We start from the raw sequence: 12,705 nt of genomic DNA, 5'->3' as shown, positions 1-12,705 counted from the left end.
AACTGCTGAATTAAATTAATCCACAGCAGCAGGGCGGCCGAGAAACTTGGCCGGGCCCGGGACAAGGCCGCCTCACCTCCGCCGCAGCCCCGCCCCCGAGGTCACCACTCCCCTCCCCCCCTGAGGTCGCCGCCGCCGCGGCTGCTGCTCCCCTGAGGGCGGGATACAGGGAGGGAAGGAGACTCGAAGGGAGGAGTTCCGCCTCACAAGGAGGTGAGAGGGAGAGTCGTACCGCGCGGTGATTTAAATACAGGGGGCCGGCCCGGTGGCAGACGGTCAGAGGGCGGGTGGGACTGGCACTGGGCCCCCCTTGAAGGCCCGGGCCCTGGGGATTTTGTCCTCACCCCCCCCCCCCTCCCCGCTCGGCGGCCCTGCACGGCAGGGTACCAAAATGCAGCGTTTTCAAGGATTTTTATAAAAAGGGTAGCGTGTCACAAGAAAACTGAGCCCGATAGGCAAAAACTGTTTTCATTTTCGAATTCAGCACCCATGACTTAGTTAAGAACACCATTCACATTCTTTGTAACAAAAATGCCGTTTACCAGTGAAACCATAGAAAGGAGATATATCAAGTCCCCCGTACACAAAACCTGCTTGAGTACCTCCTTCACCTCCCTGAATCTGGTTTCAAAACCGTTTGTAGGGGTTCACCTCAGTGCAGTCTGTTCTTATCACCATGTTGGGTGTAAGCCCATCTCTGTACAGCCTTTAGTTGTTTGCTTCATGAGAGGTTTGCTGTTGACAAAGTCCCCCCACCCCAATCAAACCTCCTACTGTGTTATGGGACCTCAGCATCTCCTTGCTCATCTGATGCAGTGTTCTTTGAGGACAGCAGGACTAGCATTCTCACATAGCCTCCCACTTCCCATAGGAGTTGCATTCATATCTATATTGGTGGGCAGGAAGGCACATGCCCAGTGCAGGCCTACCAAAAACTTCTTAAAGTGATAGGAACGCTGGGTTGCATCTGCACAGGAGCGCCATCAGAGATGTACCCACATATGATAATACTAGTCCTGCCGTCCTCTGAGAACTGCTGCTACAGGTGAGTAACTTCACTATTCTCAACTTCTGCAGCAGTTGATGGGGATAATTTGAAATAATTTAACTTACCTGTTTTTAAAGAAAGAATAGAGATCTTAGCGTTTACAACAACCCTCTATCAAGATATTCCAAGGTGAAAATTTTGTCAGTATTTTTTTCAAGATCACTAATGCTGCCTTTCAATCCTAAGCAATGATCTGCTTTCCTCAAACATGTAGTTTAAAAGCTGCTGTTACCTTGTCATCAAGTAGATGCAGCCATTACAGATGGGTTGTGTCCATCAACCAGCAGAGGGAGATAGAGAGCACACTTTTTTCAGTGCCTCATACCAGCTTGCTCCACTGCCTCTCCTTCAGTAATCTCTATCTCCCCTAGCAGAGTGGTTGTAGCATCTTCGAGCTCCATCTAAAATCTGCCTGGAGGTGGCTCTTGGCTTGCCAGTTGTTAGCCGGGGTGTTGGAGGCTATAGCAGCTTCACTTTAAAGGCACATAGGTTTGTCCTTTCCCTGCCTTACCCTTACCTCCGTGGATGTGGACACATTGCTTAGCTTTCCCTGTCCTTCCCCACCAACAGTGGATGCAGGCACATAGGTTCGCCCTTTCCCTGCCTTTCCCACTCACCTGAGCCTCCGGAGTTCTATTTACCTCTGCTTTCCTCACAGCGTTAAAAAAAAAAAAAGGAACAGAGGTTTTTTCCTTGCCTTTTTCTGTGGGACCAGAGCTGTGATACTCGGTCCAGTGAGGTAAGAGTGTTTTCTGACTCCTCCGGGGTGGGCCCGCAATCGGGGCGATTTTGGTGCGAACCGCCATTTTGAATTTTACCGCCGTTTTCAGCGATGGCTGCAGAGAATGTAAAGCGCTGTTCCAAGTGTGGCAAGCGCAGATCAGCAGCGGGGCTCTGTAAATCGGGCTGTACAGACGTTAGAGCTGGCCCGAGCATGGCGAGCGACGATTCTTCGCGCTCTGAGCTGGCAGCGGACGCCATTTTTAATTTACCACATGGCGCGACCTCCGCTGAGACGGAGAGTCCTGAGCCCGGGGGGAGGCCTCGGAGTCAGGCTGATATGAGAGCTACTAGCCTCGGCAGAGATCCGGGTGCCCAGGGTGAGTTTTTCTCCCCTGATTTTGTCTTATTAATGCATAAAGCATACATGCTTAAAAGAGCTCTCCCACAAAGCCCTGCAGGGGCCTCTTCTAATGCCCCCCCGGTGGATTCTAGCCTGGGTATGCCCTCTGAGGCGTTATTCCCTGATAATTGGCAGAATATGAAGCGCAGAAGGGCTCATTCCCCTTCAGAGAGTGCTGCACCTCCATCCCCCCCCCCCCCCCCCCCGGTCGGGTTGTGAGGATTCGGAGGACTCTGGCAGGCCTTCATGGTCTGAGGAGCCAGAGTCTGGTGCAGAAGTGACTCAGGATCTAGATGATCCCTCCGCGGTGAGGATTTTCCACTGTGATGAGCTGCCAGCGCTTATTTCTGATACCCTGCAGGCTCTCTCTATTGAGGACCCTGACAGTGGCTCAGCCTCCTCTGTGAATCCTAGGATGGCTAGTACCAAAATGTCTGCTCGAGCCTTTCCTTTGCATGACTCCATCCAAGAGCTTATTTCGGCTCAATGGGCTGACCCCCGAGGGACCGTTGAAAGTTTCCAGGGCTATGGGGCAATTATACCCTCTGAGTGAGGAGCATATGGCTCGCTTTGCTATGCCTAAAGTGGATGCCCTAGTCACAGCTGTGACAAAGAGAACTACCCTCCCTGTTGAAGGAGGTGTTGCCCTGAAGGATATTCAAGACCGTAGACTGGAATCAGCACTTAAACGGTCATTTGAAATTGCAGGTCTCACTATTCGGGCGTCTGCATGCAGTTGTTATGCTGCTAGAGTCTGCCTGGCTTGGTTGCAACAGGCAGTGGAACAGCCCGGTAATGGAGCGGAGCCCTTTTCAGATGTGGCTCCGCGGATGGAGTAGGCCTTGTCCTTTCTTGCTGACGCCCTTTATGATATTGTCAGAGCTTCGGCTAACCACATGGCAGTAGCAGTGGCGGCTCGCCGTCTTCTTTGGCTACGGCATTGGGCGGCGGACATGGCCTCTAAGCAAAGATTGGTGAAGTTGCCCTTTCAAGGCCTTCTCCTGTTTGGTGAGGAGTTGGAGAAAATTATGAAGGGCCTGGGTGAGGCTAAACCCCAGCGCTTGCCCGAAGATAGGCCTCGGCCTTCCTCTAAGGGTGCGGCAGTCCACTCCTCTTACAGACCTCGCTTCCGTGAAGCTCGAAGGTACCGCCCGGGGCGTTCTGCTGGGTTCACTTCTCGTGCCCGTTTTCAGCAGAGGAACTCCTTTCGCTCGGACAAACGTTCCGCAGCTGCTGGCTCAAGGCCTGGAGTTCAGGGGCGACCCTCTCAATGATGGTGCGCCGGCCCTCTCCTCTAGTCCTGTCATCGGAGGTCGTCTTTCCCTCTTTGCCGAGGAGTGGGCCAACATTTCCTCAGATCAGTGGGTCTTGGACCTGATCAGAGATGGTTACAGAATAGAATTCCATGCCCCTGTAAGAGACGTGTTTGTGGAGTCCCGATGCGGTTCTGCCGCCAAACGGGCGACGGTAGAGGAGACTTTGCAAGGTCTGATTCAGATAGGGGCCGTGTCCCCGGTACCTCCCGCCGAACACGGCTGCGGCCGCTACTCCATCTACTTTGTGGTGCCGCGAAAAGGAGGGTCTTTTCGCCCTATTCTGGACTTAAACGAATTAAACAAGTCCCTGAGAGTGCGGCATTTTCACATGAAAAGCCTGCGCTCCGTCATTGAGGCGGTACAGCCAGGAGAGTTTCTCACGTCTCTGGACCTGAAAGAAGCTTACTTGCACATTCCAATTTGGCCCCCGCACCAGAAGTTTCTGAGGTTTGCGGTGATGGGAAAGCATTTCCAGTACCGGGCCTTGCCTTTTGGCCTCGCCACAGCTCCCCGCACCTTTTCGAAGGTTATGGTGGTAGTAGCTGCCTTTCTAAGGCGAGAGGGTATTCGGGTTCACCTGTATGCACCTAGACTGGCTCATTCGAGCAAACTCTGCTGCAGAGAGTCAGCATGTCACAGCCAGAGTGGTCTCAGTACTTCAATCTCTGGGCTGGGTCGTCAATTTGGCCAAGAGTCACCTGACCCCCTCGCAGTCTCTAGAATATTTGGGGGCCAGGTTCAACACAGCCTCGGGGTATGTGTACCTACCCGAGCAAAGGCGGTGGAAGCTTCAGAATCAGGTCCGTCTGCTCCTGAGGATGCCCCGCCCGCGAGCTTGGGACATTGTCCAGCTGCTTGGATCGATGACGGCCACCATGGAACTGGTGCCCTGGGCGAAGAGCGCACCTGAGACCTCTACAGTATGCTCTACTCCAAGGATGGTCTCCAGTATCTTAGGATTATCAATGCAGACTCTCTTGGCTCCCTGCGGCCCGACTCAGCATGGAGTGGTGGCTCTCAGACAACATGCTGCGGCGAGGAATGCCGCTGGCGCTCCCCGATTGGTGCCTAGTGGTGACAGATGCCAGCCTGAAAGGCTGGGGCGCACATTGCAAGGGGAAGCATGCCCAGGGTCTATGGACACCCGAGGAGTCGGAGTGGTCCATCAACCGCCTAGAGTTGAAAGCGGTGTTTCAGGCGCTTCTGGCCTTTCAAGTGACCCTGGAAGGATTGGCTGTCAGAGTGATGTCGGACAAAACGACATCAGTGGCCTACATAAATCGACAAGGCGGCACTCAGTGCAGAGCTCTAGCCACGCAGGCCGAACAAATTTGCCACTGGGCCGAGCTGCATCTACAGTTTGTCGGCAGCTCACAATGCAGGTCAGAGCAACGTGCAAGCCGATTATCTAAGCAGACATCAGATCGATCCAGCGGAGTGGGAACTTGCAGACGAAGTATTCCTGCAGATATGTGCAAAGTGGGGCAAGCCCGTGATGGATCTAATGGCGACAAGCACCAATGCCAAAGTCCCGTGCTTCTTCAGCAGACGGAGAGATCCTCGCTCGGCGGGGTTGGATGCCTTGGCTCAACCCTGGCCTCCGGGCCTACTGTATGTGTTCCCTCCGTGGCCCTTGATAGGGCGAGTGCTCCTGCGGATTCGGCTGCATCCAGGAGAAGTGGTTCTCGTCGCCCCGGATTGGCCCAGGAGGCCTTGGTATGCGGACCTCCGACAGATGCTCGTAGAGGATCCCCTTCAGTTACCTCTGGTTCCCAACCTGTTGTCACAGGGTCCGGTGACCATGGAGGACCCCGGTCGATTTGGTCTTATGGCCTGGCGATTGAGAGGGCGCAATTGAGAGACAAAGGCTGTTCCAATAAAGTAATTACCACTCCTGCAAGCCCGCAAGCGTTCCACTTCCGTGGCTTATGCCAGGATTTGGCGCCAGTTTGAAGTCTGGTGTGCTTCCAGAGAGATCACACCCCTGCGGGCTCCTGTCTCGCCAGTTCTGGACTTTTTGCAGGATGGTGTAGAAAAAGGCTTGGCCTATAATTCCCTGCGGGTGCAAGTGGCAGCGTTGGCCTCCCTGCGTGGCAAGGTTGAAGGCGTGTCTTTAGCTGCTCATCCAGATGTGGCACGGTTTCTTAGTGGGGTGCTTCGGCTCCGTCCTCCCGTGCGTGCACCTTGTCCAGCGTGGAACCTGGGGCTAGTGCTGAAAGCCCTTCAGGGTGCTCCCTTTGAACCGCTTCGGCGTGCTTCAGAGAAAGATTTGACACTGAAGGCCGTCTTTTTAGTGGCCATTACTTCGGCAAGACGGGTGTCAGAGCTCCAGGCGCTGTCCTGTAGAGACCCTTTTCTGCAGTTTTTGGAGTCCGGGGTCATGGTTCGGACCGTGCCTTCCTTCTTGCCTAAGGTGGTTTCAGCGTTTCACCTAAACCAACCTATTTTCTTAAAGAATCTATCTTTTCAGCTTATTTGCTTGCCGGCCGGCCTCCGCCTGATGCCTTTAAGGTGCATTCCACTAGAGGAATTTCCTCTTCTTGTGCTGAAACTGGAGCACTCTTTCTTCAAGAGATTTGTAGTGCAGCAACATGGGCTTCTAAGCTATCTTTTGCCCGACATTACAGGCTGGATGTGGCTGCCAGGAGGGACGCACATTTTGGAGCGCAAGTGCTGGCGCGTGGTGTGGCTTGTTCCCACCCTATCTAGGGATTGCTTTGATACATCCCATCTGTAATGGCTGCATCTGCTTGATGACAAGGAAGGGAAAATTAGGTTCTTACCGTGATAATTTTCTTTCCTTTAGTCATAGCAGATGCAGCCATGATTCCTCCCTGTCTGATGCTATCTGCTGTAAATCTATTTCAGGTTCTGTTTATGTTTCCTGGAGATTCCGTCCTTGGGAGAAAGTCGGAAAACAGTCTTCAGGATTCTTGTTCAATTAAAGGAGGATGACTTAATTCCCTCCAGTTTCATGTTTTGGAGGATGTTTATTCCCTCTGGGAGGATGAGTTTATTCCCTACATTTATGTCTCAGTGGAGGATGAGTTTATGCCCTCCGGGAGGATGTTTCATTCCCTCCATTCTGAGTTAATGCCCTTTGTTGTAGGGCCATCGTTTGCTGTGAGGAAAGCTCATGTTATTCCCATTGCGGTTTGCTATACTGCTTTGGAAGCTTCAATTACTGAAGGAGAGGCAGTGGAGCAAGCTGGTATGAGGCACTGAAAAAAGTGTGCTCTCTATCTCCCTCTGCTGGTTGATGGACACAACCCATCTGTAATGGCTGTATCTGCTATGACTAAAGGAAAGAAAATTACCACGGTAAGAACCTAATTTTCCCATCTCATTCTTAAATGTTAGTACTAGGATCCTGGGTCCATCCTGGTTAAAGTGAAGCCCATTTTTTTGGAAAAGCCTTCCATTTCCTCAGAATGTTGCTCATTTCTTAACAATTCTATATCCCTCTTTCCTGCCTGTTTTCGAGGCACTGAGATTCCAGAACATGGCCTGCTTCTTTGGTCATATGTGTGGTACAAGGAGCATTTTTGGGAATGCTACCTTGTATGTTAGATTTTAACTTTCTAGTTAAATTTGGCTTCCAGAACATCCTTCCTGTACATTCCTATGTTGGTACTTGCATGTACCAAAAAGGACAGTCCCTTTGGTCAAGCAGTACTAAACTGTCTATATGAACTGTTCACCTCTGGGATAAATATTTTAGTGGCATAGTTGTTTCAGGTGCAGGAATTTCTGTAGCTGTTTTAACTCAGTTTTTTGACTGAGAAAGCAAATTTGATTAACTGTAATAGGTGTTTATTTGTAAGTAGGATTAATCAGAAACATAATCCTACTACATTGAGATTGATTTTAAGCTTTAAACTGAGGAGACTTCCGAGTCAAATATGCAGTACTTCTACTTCTGAGCTTTGAGGGAACTACTCTGTCTTGGCATTGTCTGATGTCACTAGTTTGTGTTTTCTAACTAATTCTACCTAGGGAAAATACCTGTTAAAGACAGGCAAGCGCATTTTCTTTTGTAGTTTTTGTCCTTTATATAATTTTGTTTTAAATTTATGCTTCTATTGTACAAAGTTTATAAATATAATTATTCAACAGATAATTTCTGTGAAATCTCTAACTGTATGTAAAGAAAAGAGAAAAGAAGTTGAGTCATAAAAACTGAGTATGCTATGAGTCATGAATCCAGTGTCAGTCCGTTATTAAATCCAATGAAGTCGTTTGATTAAATATTGTGTTCCCATTATCATAGCAGTGTAAATGTTTTAAAATTCCATACAAGTTTTACAATAAACTTTTTTTAAAAAATATTTTAGGGTATAATTCAGAAGATAGTAGATAGCCACAAAGTGAAGAATGTGGCGTGTTATGGATTACGTCTCGGTCATCTCTCTTCAGAGGAGGTTCACTGGCTGCACATGGACATGGGTGTATCACATGTGAGGGAGAAATACGAACTAGGTCATCCAGCAGAGGAATGGAAGTAAGATGAGAAATATTATACTGCACAATCGTACCTCTTTTGCTTTGTTGATGTTGCCTCTCACACTTTGCAACAAAATGCTTGTTTTAAAGTAACTCGTGTAATGATAAATCTGAGAATGGTATGACTAAAAAGTTGGACAGTTGGAGTATATAGTGATTACATTGTAGCTGTTCTAGGTTTGAAGAAAAATATCCCACAGATATTAACTGTATAAAAGTATTATGCTTTAACCAAGTAATTGGGATTCAGTTTAATAACCCACAATATAATTACCAGGCAAGTGTTACCTTCTGAGATTTCTTTTAAAGAGAAATAAAGCAACTTAATGCAACCCTACATTTATATGAACTAATTTTCTCTGAGAACAGGCATTGTTGCAAGTCCTTACAGCACATATGACATTACTGGTGCCTGCACAAGAAGCTTCTCCAGCTTAGAATAAGCTCCAGAGCTTTTGATTTGCTCCACCATGCATGCGTGCTGCTCTTGTCTACTTCTGTTATATGGGGCCAGTTGTATGTGCATAATTGGAAATCGCCTCAAGATATTGTTCTGCTCAGTGTGCTGCGGTGGCTAAGAAAGCAAATAGAATGTTAGGTATTATTAGGAAAGGAATGGAAAACAAAAATGAGGACATTTATAATGCCTTTGTATCGCTGCATGGTGCAACCACACCTTGAATATTGTGTTCAGTTTTGGTCACTGCATCTCAAAAAAGATGAATTAGAAATTAGAATTAGAAAAGGTGCAGAGAAGGGCGACAAAAATGATAAAGGGGATGGGACAACTTCCCTATGAGGAAAGGCTAAAGCGGCTAGTGCTCTTTAGTTTGGAGAAAAGACGGCTGAGGGGAGAAATGATAGAAGTGTATAAAATAATGAGTGGAGTGGAACGGGTAGACGTGAAGCGTCTGTTTACTCTTTCCAAAAATACTAGGACTAGGGGGCATTCGATGAAGCTACAAAGTAGTAAATTTAACATGAATCGGAGAAAATGTTACTTCACTCAACATGTAATTAAACTCTGGAATTCATTGCCAGAGAATGTGGTAAATGCGGTTATTTATTTATTTGTTACATTTGTACCCAGCAGCAAAATCAGTGGGTCTGATCAAACAGATTGCAAGATAGTGAAAAAATAATGGAAGGGGGGGGGGGGGGGGGGGGGGGAACCTCAGACAGGTGACAATTAGCCAAATTAATGGGATTGCTCATAAACAGTCACTGTGATTCAATCATTGGTCCTTAACCAACCTCCTCCCTAGGTGTTGGTGTACATTTTTATAGATAATTTTTTAATGCAAAAAAAACGCTACATCCAAACATTCAGGACATAAAGTGCAAAAACACTACTTGTAGCAGCGTCAAACTCGGACCTCCCCAATGGACCCGTTTCGCCAGTGGGGCTTCGTCAGGGGAAGGACGCCCTGTCATAAAGCACTGCTTGAATGGCAAGTAGTACCACACATTTGTACCCCACATTTTCCCACCTATTTGCAGGCTCAATGTGGCTTACATGGAGCCGGAGAGGTGTTGGTTGCCTCCGGAGTACAGTTACAAGGTTAAGTTATGGTAGGAAAAGGTTCATGTGGACGAACCGCATAGATTCATGTGGTGGGACCACATGAAGGAAATCAAGAGCAGGTGGAGTTGTTTGGTGATCATTACGAACTGTAGTGCTACGGTGTCGCTAGGTTCATGCATTTATGTTGGGTCAGGAGGGTATGTCTTTTGAAACAGTGAGTTTTTAGTTTTTTCCTGAATTGGAGGTGATCGTATGGTTAGCTTAGCGGGTTTTAAAAAAGGTTTGGATGGCTTCCTAAACGAAAAGTCCATAGACCAGTATTAAAACGGACTTGGGGAAACTCCTCTGCTTATTTCTGGAATAAGCAGTATAAAATGTTTTGTACTTTTTGGGATCTTCCCAGGTATTTGTGACCTGGATTGGCCACTGTTAGTAACAGGATGCTGGACTTGATGGACCTTTTGGTCTGTCCCAGTATGGCAATACTTATGTACTTATTGTTCTTAGTGTATGCAGTAGATGAATCCAGGAACTGGTGGGTTGTGTCCATCTACCAGCAGGTGGAGATAGAGATTACAAAGCTGAAGGCAGTGATACCAGGTAGTCCGCTCCTCTTTCACTTCAGTATATCTATATCTCTAGCAGGTGGTAGGCGGTGTCTCTACAGCTCAAGGATACGTCTCTTGGGCCTGCTCCTGGGTCTTTTGGCTCATTGACCTTAGGGGGTGTTTGGACTCTGTGCCAACTTTAGGGGCATACCTGGTTTCCTGGGTCCCTGCCTCAAACTGTGGTCCTTTCCTCCCAGAATTTGGACTGTTGTTTGGACTGTAGCCTTCCTCACGGGGGGAGGGGGGGGAACAACAAAAACAACCCTCTAGTCCACAACAGACCTCATGTTTGCTGCTGTTATCAGCTGTTAAAAAAAAAAAGAAAAGAAAAATGAAAGAGCAATTCAGGGCACAGGGTCTGCAGCTGCAACAGGGCAGCAGGTTGCTAAGAAGAGCCTTGGGGGCAGCGTCTCTGGATTCGCTGTGTGTGTAGCCTGCTGAGCCGGTTTGGTGGTAGGCTTGCCTGGGAGAGCCCTCTGTCGGTGGGAAGTCAAATTAAACGTCTTCAGAGAGTGCATTTTTTTCTGCCATCAAGGGACGTGTGTTATTGGCGGCGGAAGCAAGCTTGTTGTGAGCAAGCGGCGGCAACGGGGACATGTATTGCCAGGTGCACAGAGGCACAGGCAGGCACCAGGGTTTTCTTTCCCTCAAACGGGATTCCTGCTCTGAGGTGTCGGGTGCAAGCGCCATTTTCTTTTGGCGCCTCCTGATGCGGCTCCTATTTTCTAGCTGTTAGCTGCAATGGCGGCTTCGCTTCTGCTATGGGGACTCCTTCAGGCTTTGTACCGACCTCTCCTGATTTGGGGGAATTGTTTTGTGGCCAGATTTTGTCGTCTTTTCTCCACGTCCACTGCTTGAAGTGGCTTTTGCCTCCTCAGCATTTTGTCTGTAGCCCGCCCCTTTTGAGGTTTTCCTCGGGTACAGTAATGGCTTAGCTATCCTCTGTGGGGTGTTCCAGGAGAGGTGGCTGGGTGCCGTGTTGGAGGTGAATGTCATTGGGATCCCTCTCTGGTTCCACCTCGATAACTTCGGACTCGGGGGAGTTTTTACTCCCATCTTGGGCGGTTGGGTTCTAGACTGCAAGGTTTTCCAGAAGGAATCTGATGGTCCTTCTGCGGTGCGTATTGTGTTTCGAGATGCACGTTGGCCAATCTGGGGGCTTCTCTGGGGCCGGGGAGATTCTGACCCTCCCCCCCTGAGTTCGTTCTGCTGTTCCATATGTAGAACTTGCTGAGGACCTCTGGTTCCTGTTTCAGTGTGCTTATTTTCAATTTCAAGTTTTGTGATTTTGCAGAGGCTGTTTTTCCAGATAAGATACCCCAGAAAAGCAATCAGTGTCTTTGCTTGCACTGGGTGACACTTCTCAAAAAGACCCATATCCGTTATGAATACGGTATAGTTTCGATTATCTGACCTTCGCTAATCTGTCTGCCATATCTGACAGACCCCTCTGTGATGTCATCACGTTGCCGTTAAGAAGCGCCACGGCTTCTCTTCCTTTTTTTCCAGTTTCACATTCTGCATGGAAGCCATGCTTGAGGCGAGTCTGTACTTTTCTGCATGAGAACCATGCTTTGCAGCTGATACTCCTTCATGCACCCCTCATATCTATTAAGTGTCTGGCTTCCCTCTCTTCCAGTTTTCCAGTACTGTACTGTATATGCAGTAATTTTTGGACCTGGGTCACCACTTTTTTAGCGAGGGAACCATTAAAGATGTTTGGACTGAGACTTTGTTTTTACAGCATGGCAGCAATTTTTGGATCTGGGATCCTGCTTTTGCAGCGAGGGAACCATTTTTGATCCGAGATGCTGCTTCATCGTGATGGTAAAGGAACTACTAATAAAAGTGAACATTAAAGATGTTTTGAACTGAGACCTTGCTTTTCCTGCCAGAGAACTATTTTTAATCTGTGACCTTGGTTTTGCAGAAATGGAACCATGGTAAGATTCTTGTGCACAATGAGTTTTATGCAGTACTGTATGTACACCTATTCCTGTTCATTTACATTTACAGCACTTTATTCTTACTCTTATTCTTAGATCTGTTTTGCCTGTGAACTTGTACTGTGGAGAGTTTCCAGTTTCAGTTCTGCTGACTTGATGTCTGCTTCATACTGTTAATAACTGGAAAAGACAAAGCGCTGAGCTTGAGAAATGGGTTTCCAATCATGCTCTGTTCAGTTCTGTATTTCTGTTCACATTGCTTGCTGTAGAAGACAATTCAAATGAGGCTGAGCATGAAGTAGATATATATGGTTCCCTTGCTCGGTTCTTTATTTTTGTTCACACTGCCTCTATACAATTGTTGTTGTGATACTGTATACTTCTCTGTATTTGTGCTCAAAATGTCTGCTGTAGAAGATGAACAGTCGTGCCCTATACTGTACAATTTTTTTCATTTATTTGGTTGATGATTAGTGGTGGTAAACTATTTTAAATACAGATACTCTATGCCTGTTTAGGCATAAGGTATGTTTTCCATACATTTTTTTAAAGGTGTTTCCATTGTTTTCTATATTATCTGACAACAGGTCGGTCCCGTTTAAGTCTGATAATCGAGCCGTACCTATAAGTGGTGCC

The 12,705-nt window shown here is 47.8% G+C and overlaps 1 protein-coding gene across 1 annotated transcript in view; it reads left to right on the top strand.

The window, feature by feature from the left end:
* PTK2 (protein tyrosine kinase 2) overlaps window positions 1-12,705 on the top strand; it is a 714,868-nt gene that overhangs the window by 45,118 nt on the left and 657,045 nt on the right. The window contains 1 exon segment of the mRNA XM_030219604.1: window positions 7,822-7,988. Within this exon segment, the coding sequence (XP_030075464.1) occupies window positions 7,822-7,988 (167 nt within the window).

The sequence above is a fragment of the Microcaecilia unicolor genome, chromosome 1 (genome assembly GCF_901765095.1).
Source record: "Microcaecilia unicolor chromosome 1, aMicUni1.1, whole genome shotgun sequence".
Taxonomy (NCBI): domain Eukaryota; kingdom Metazoa; phylum Chordata; class Amphibia; order Gymnophiona; family Siphonopidae; genus Microcaecilia; species Microcaecilia unicolor.
Note: the sequence above shows the minus strand (reverse complement) of the source record. Positions and strands in the feature narration are given on the sequence as shown.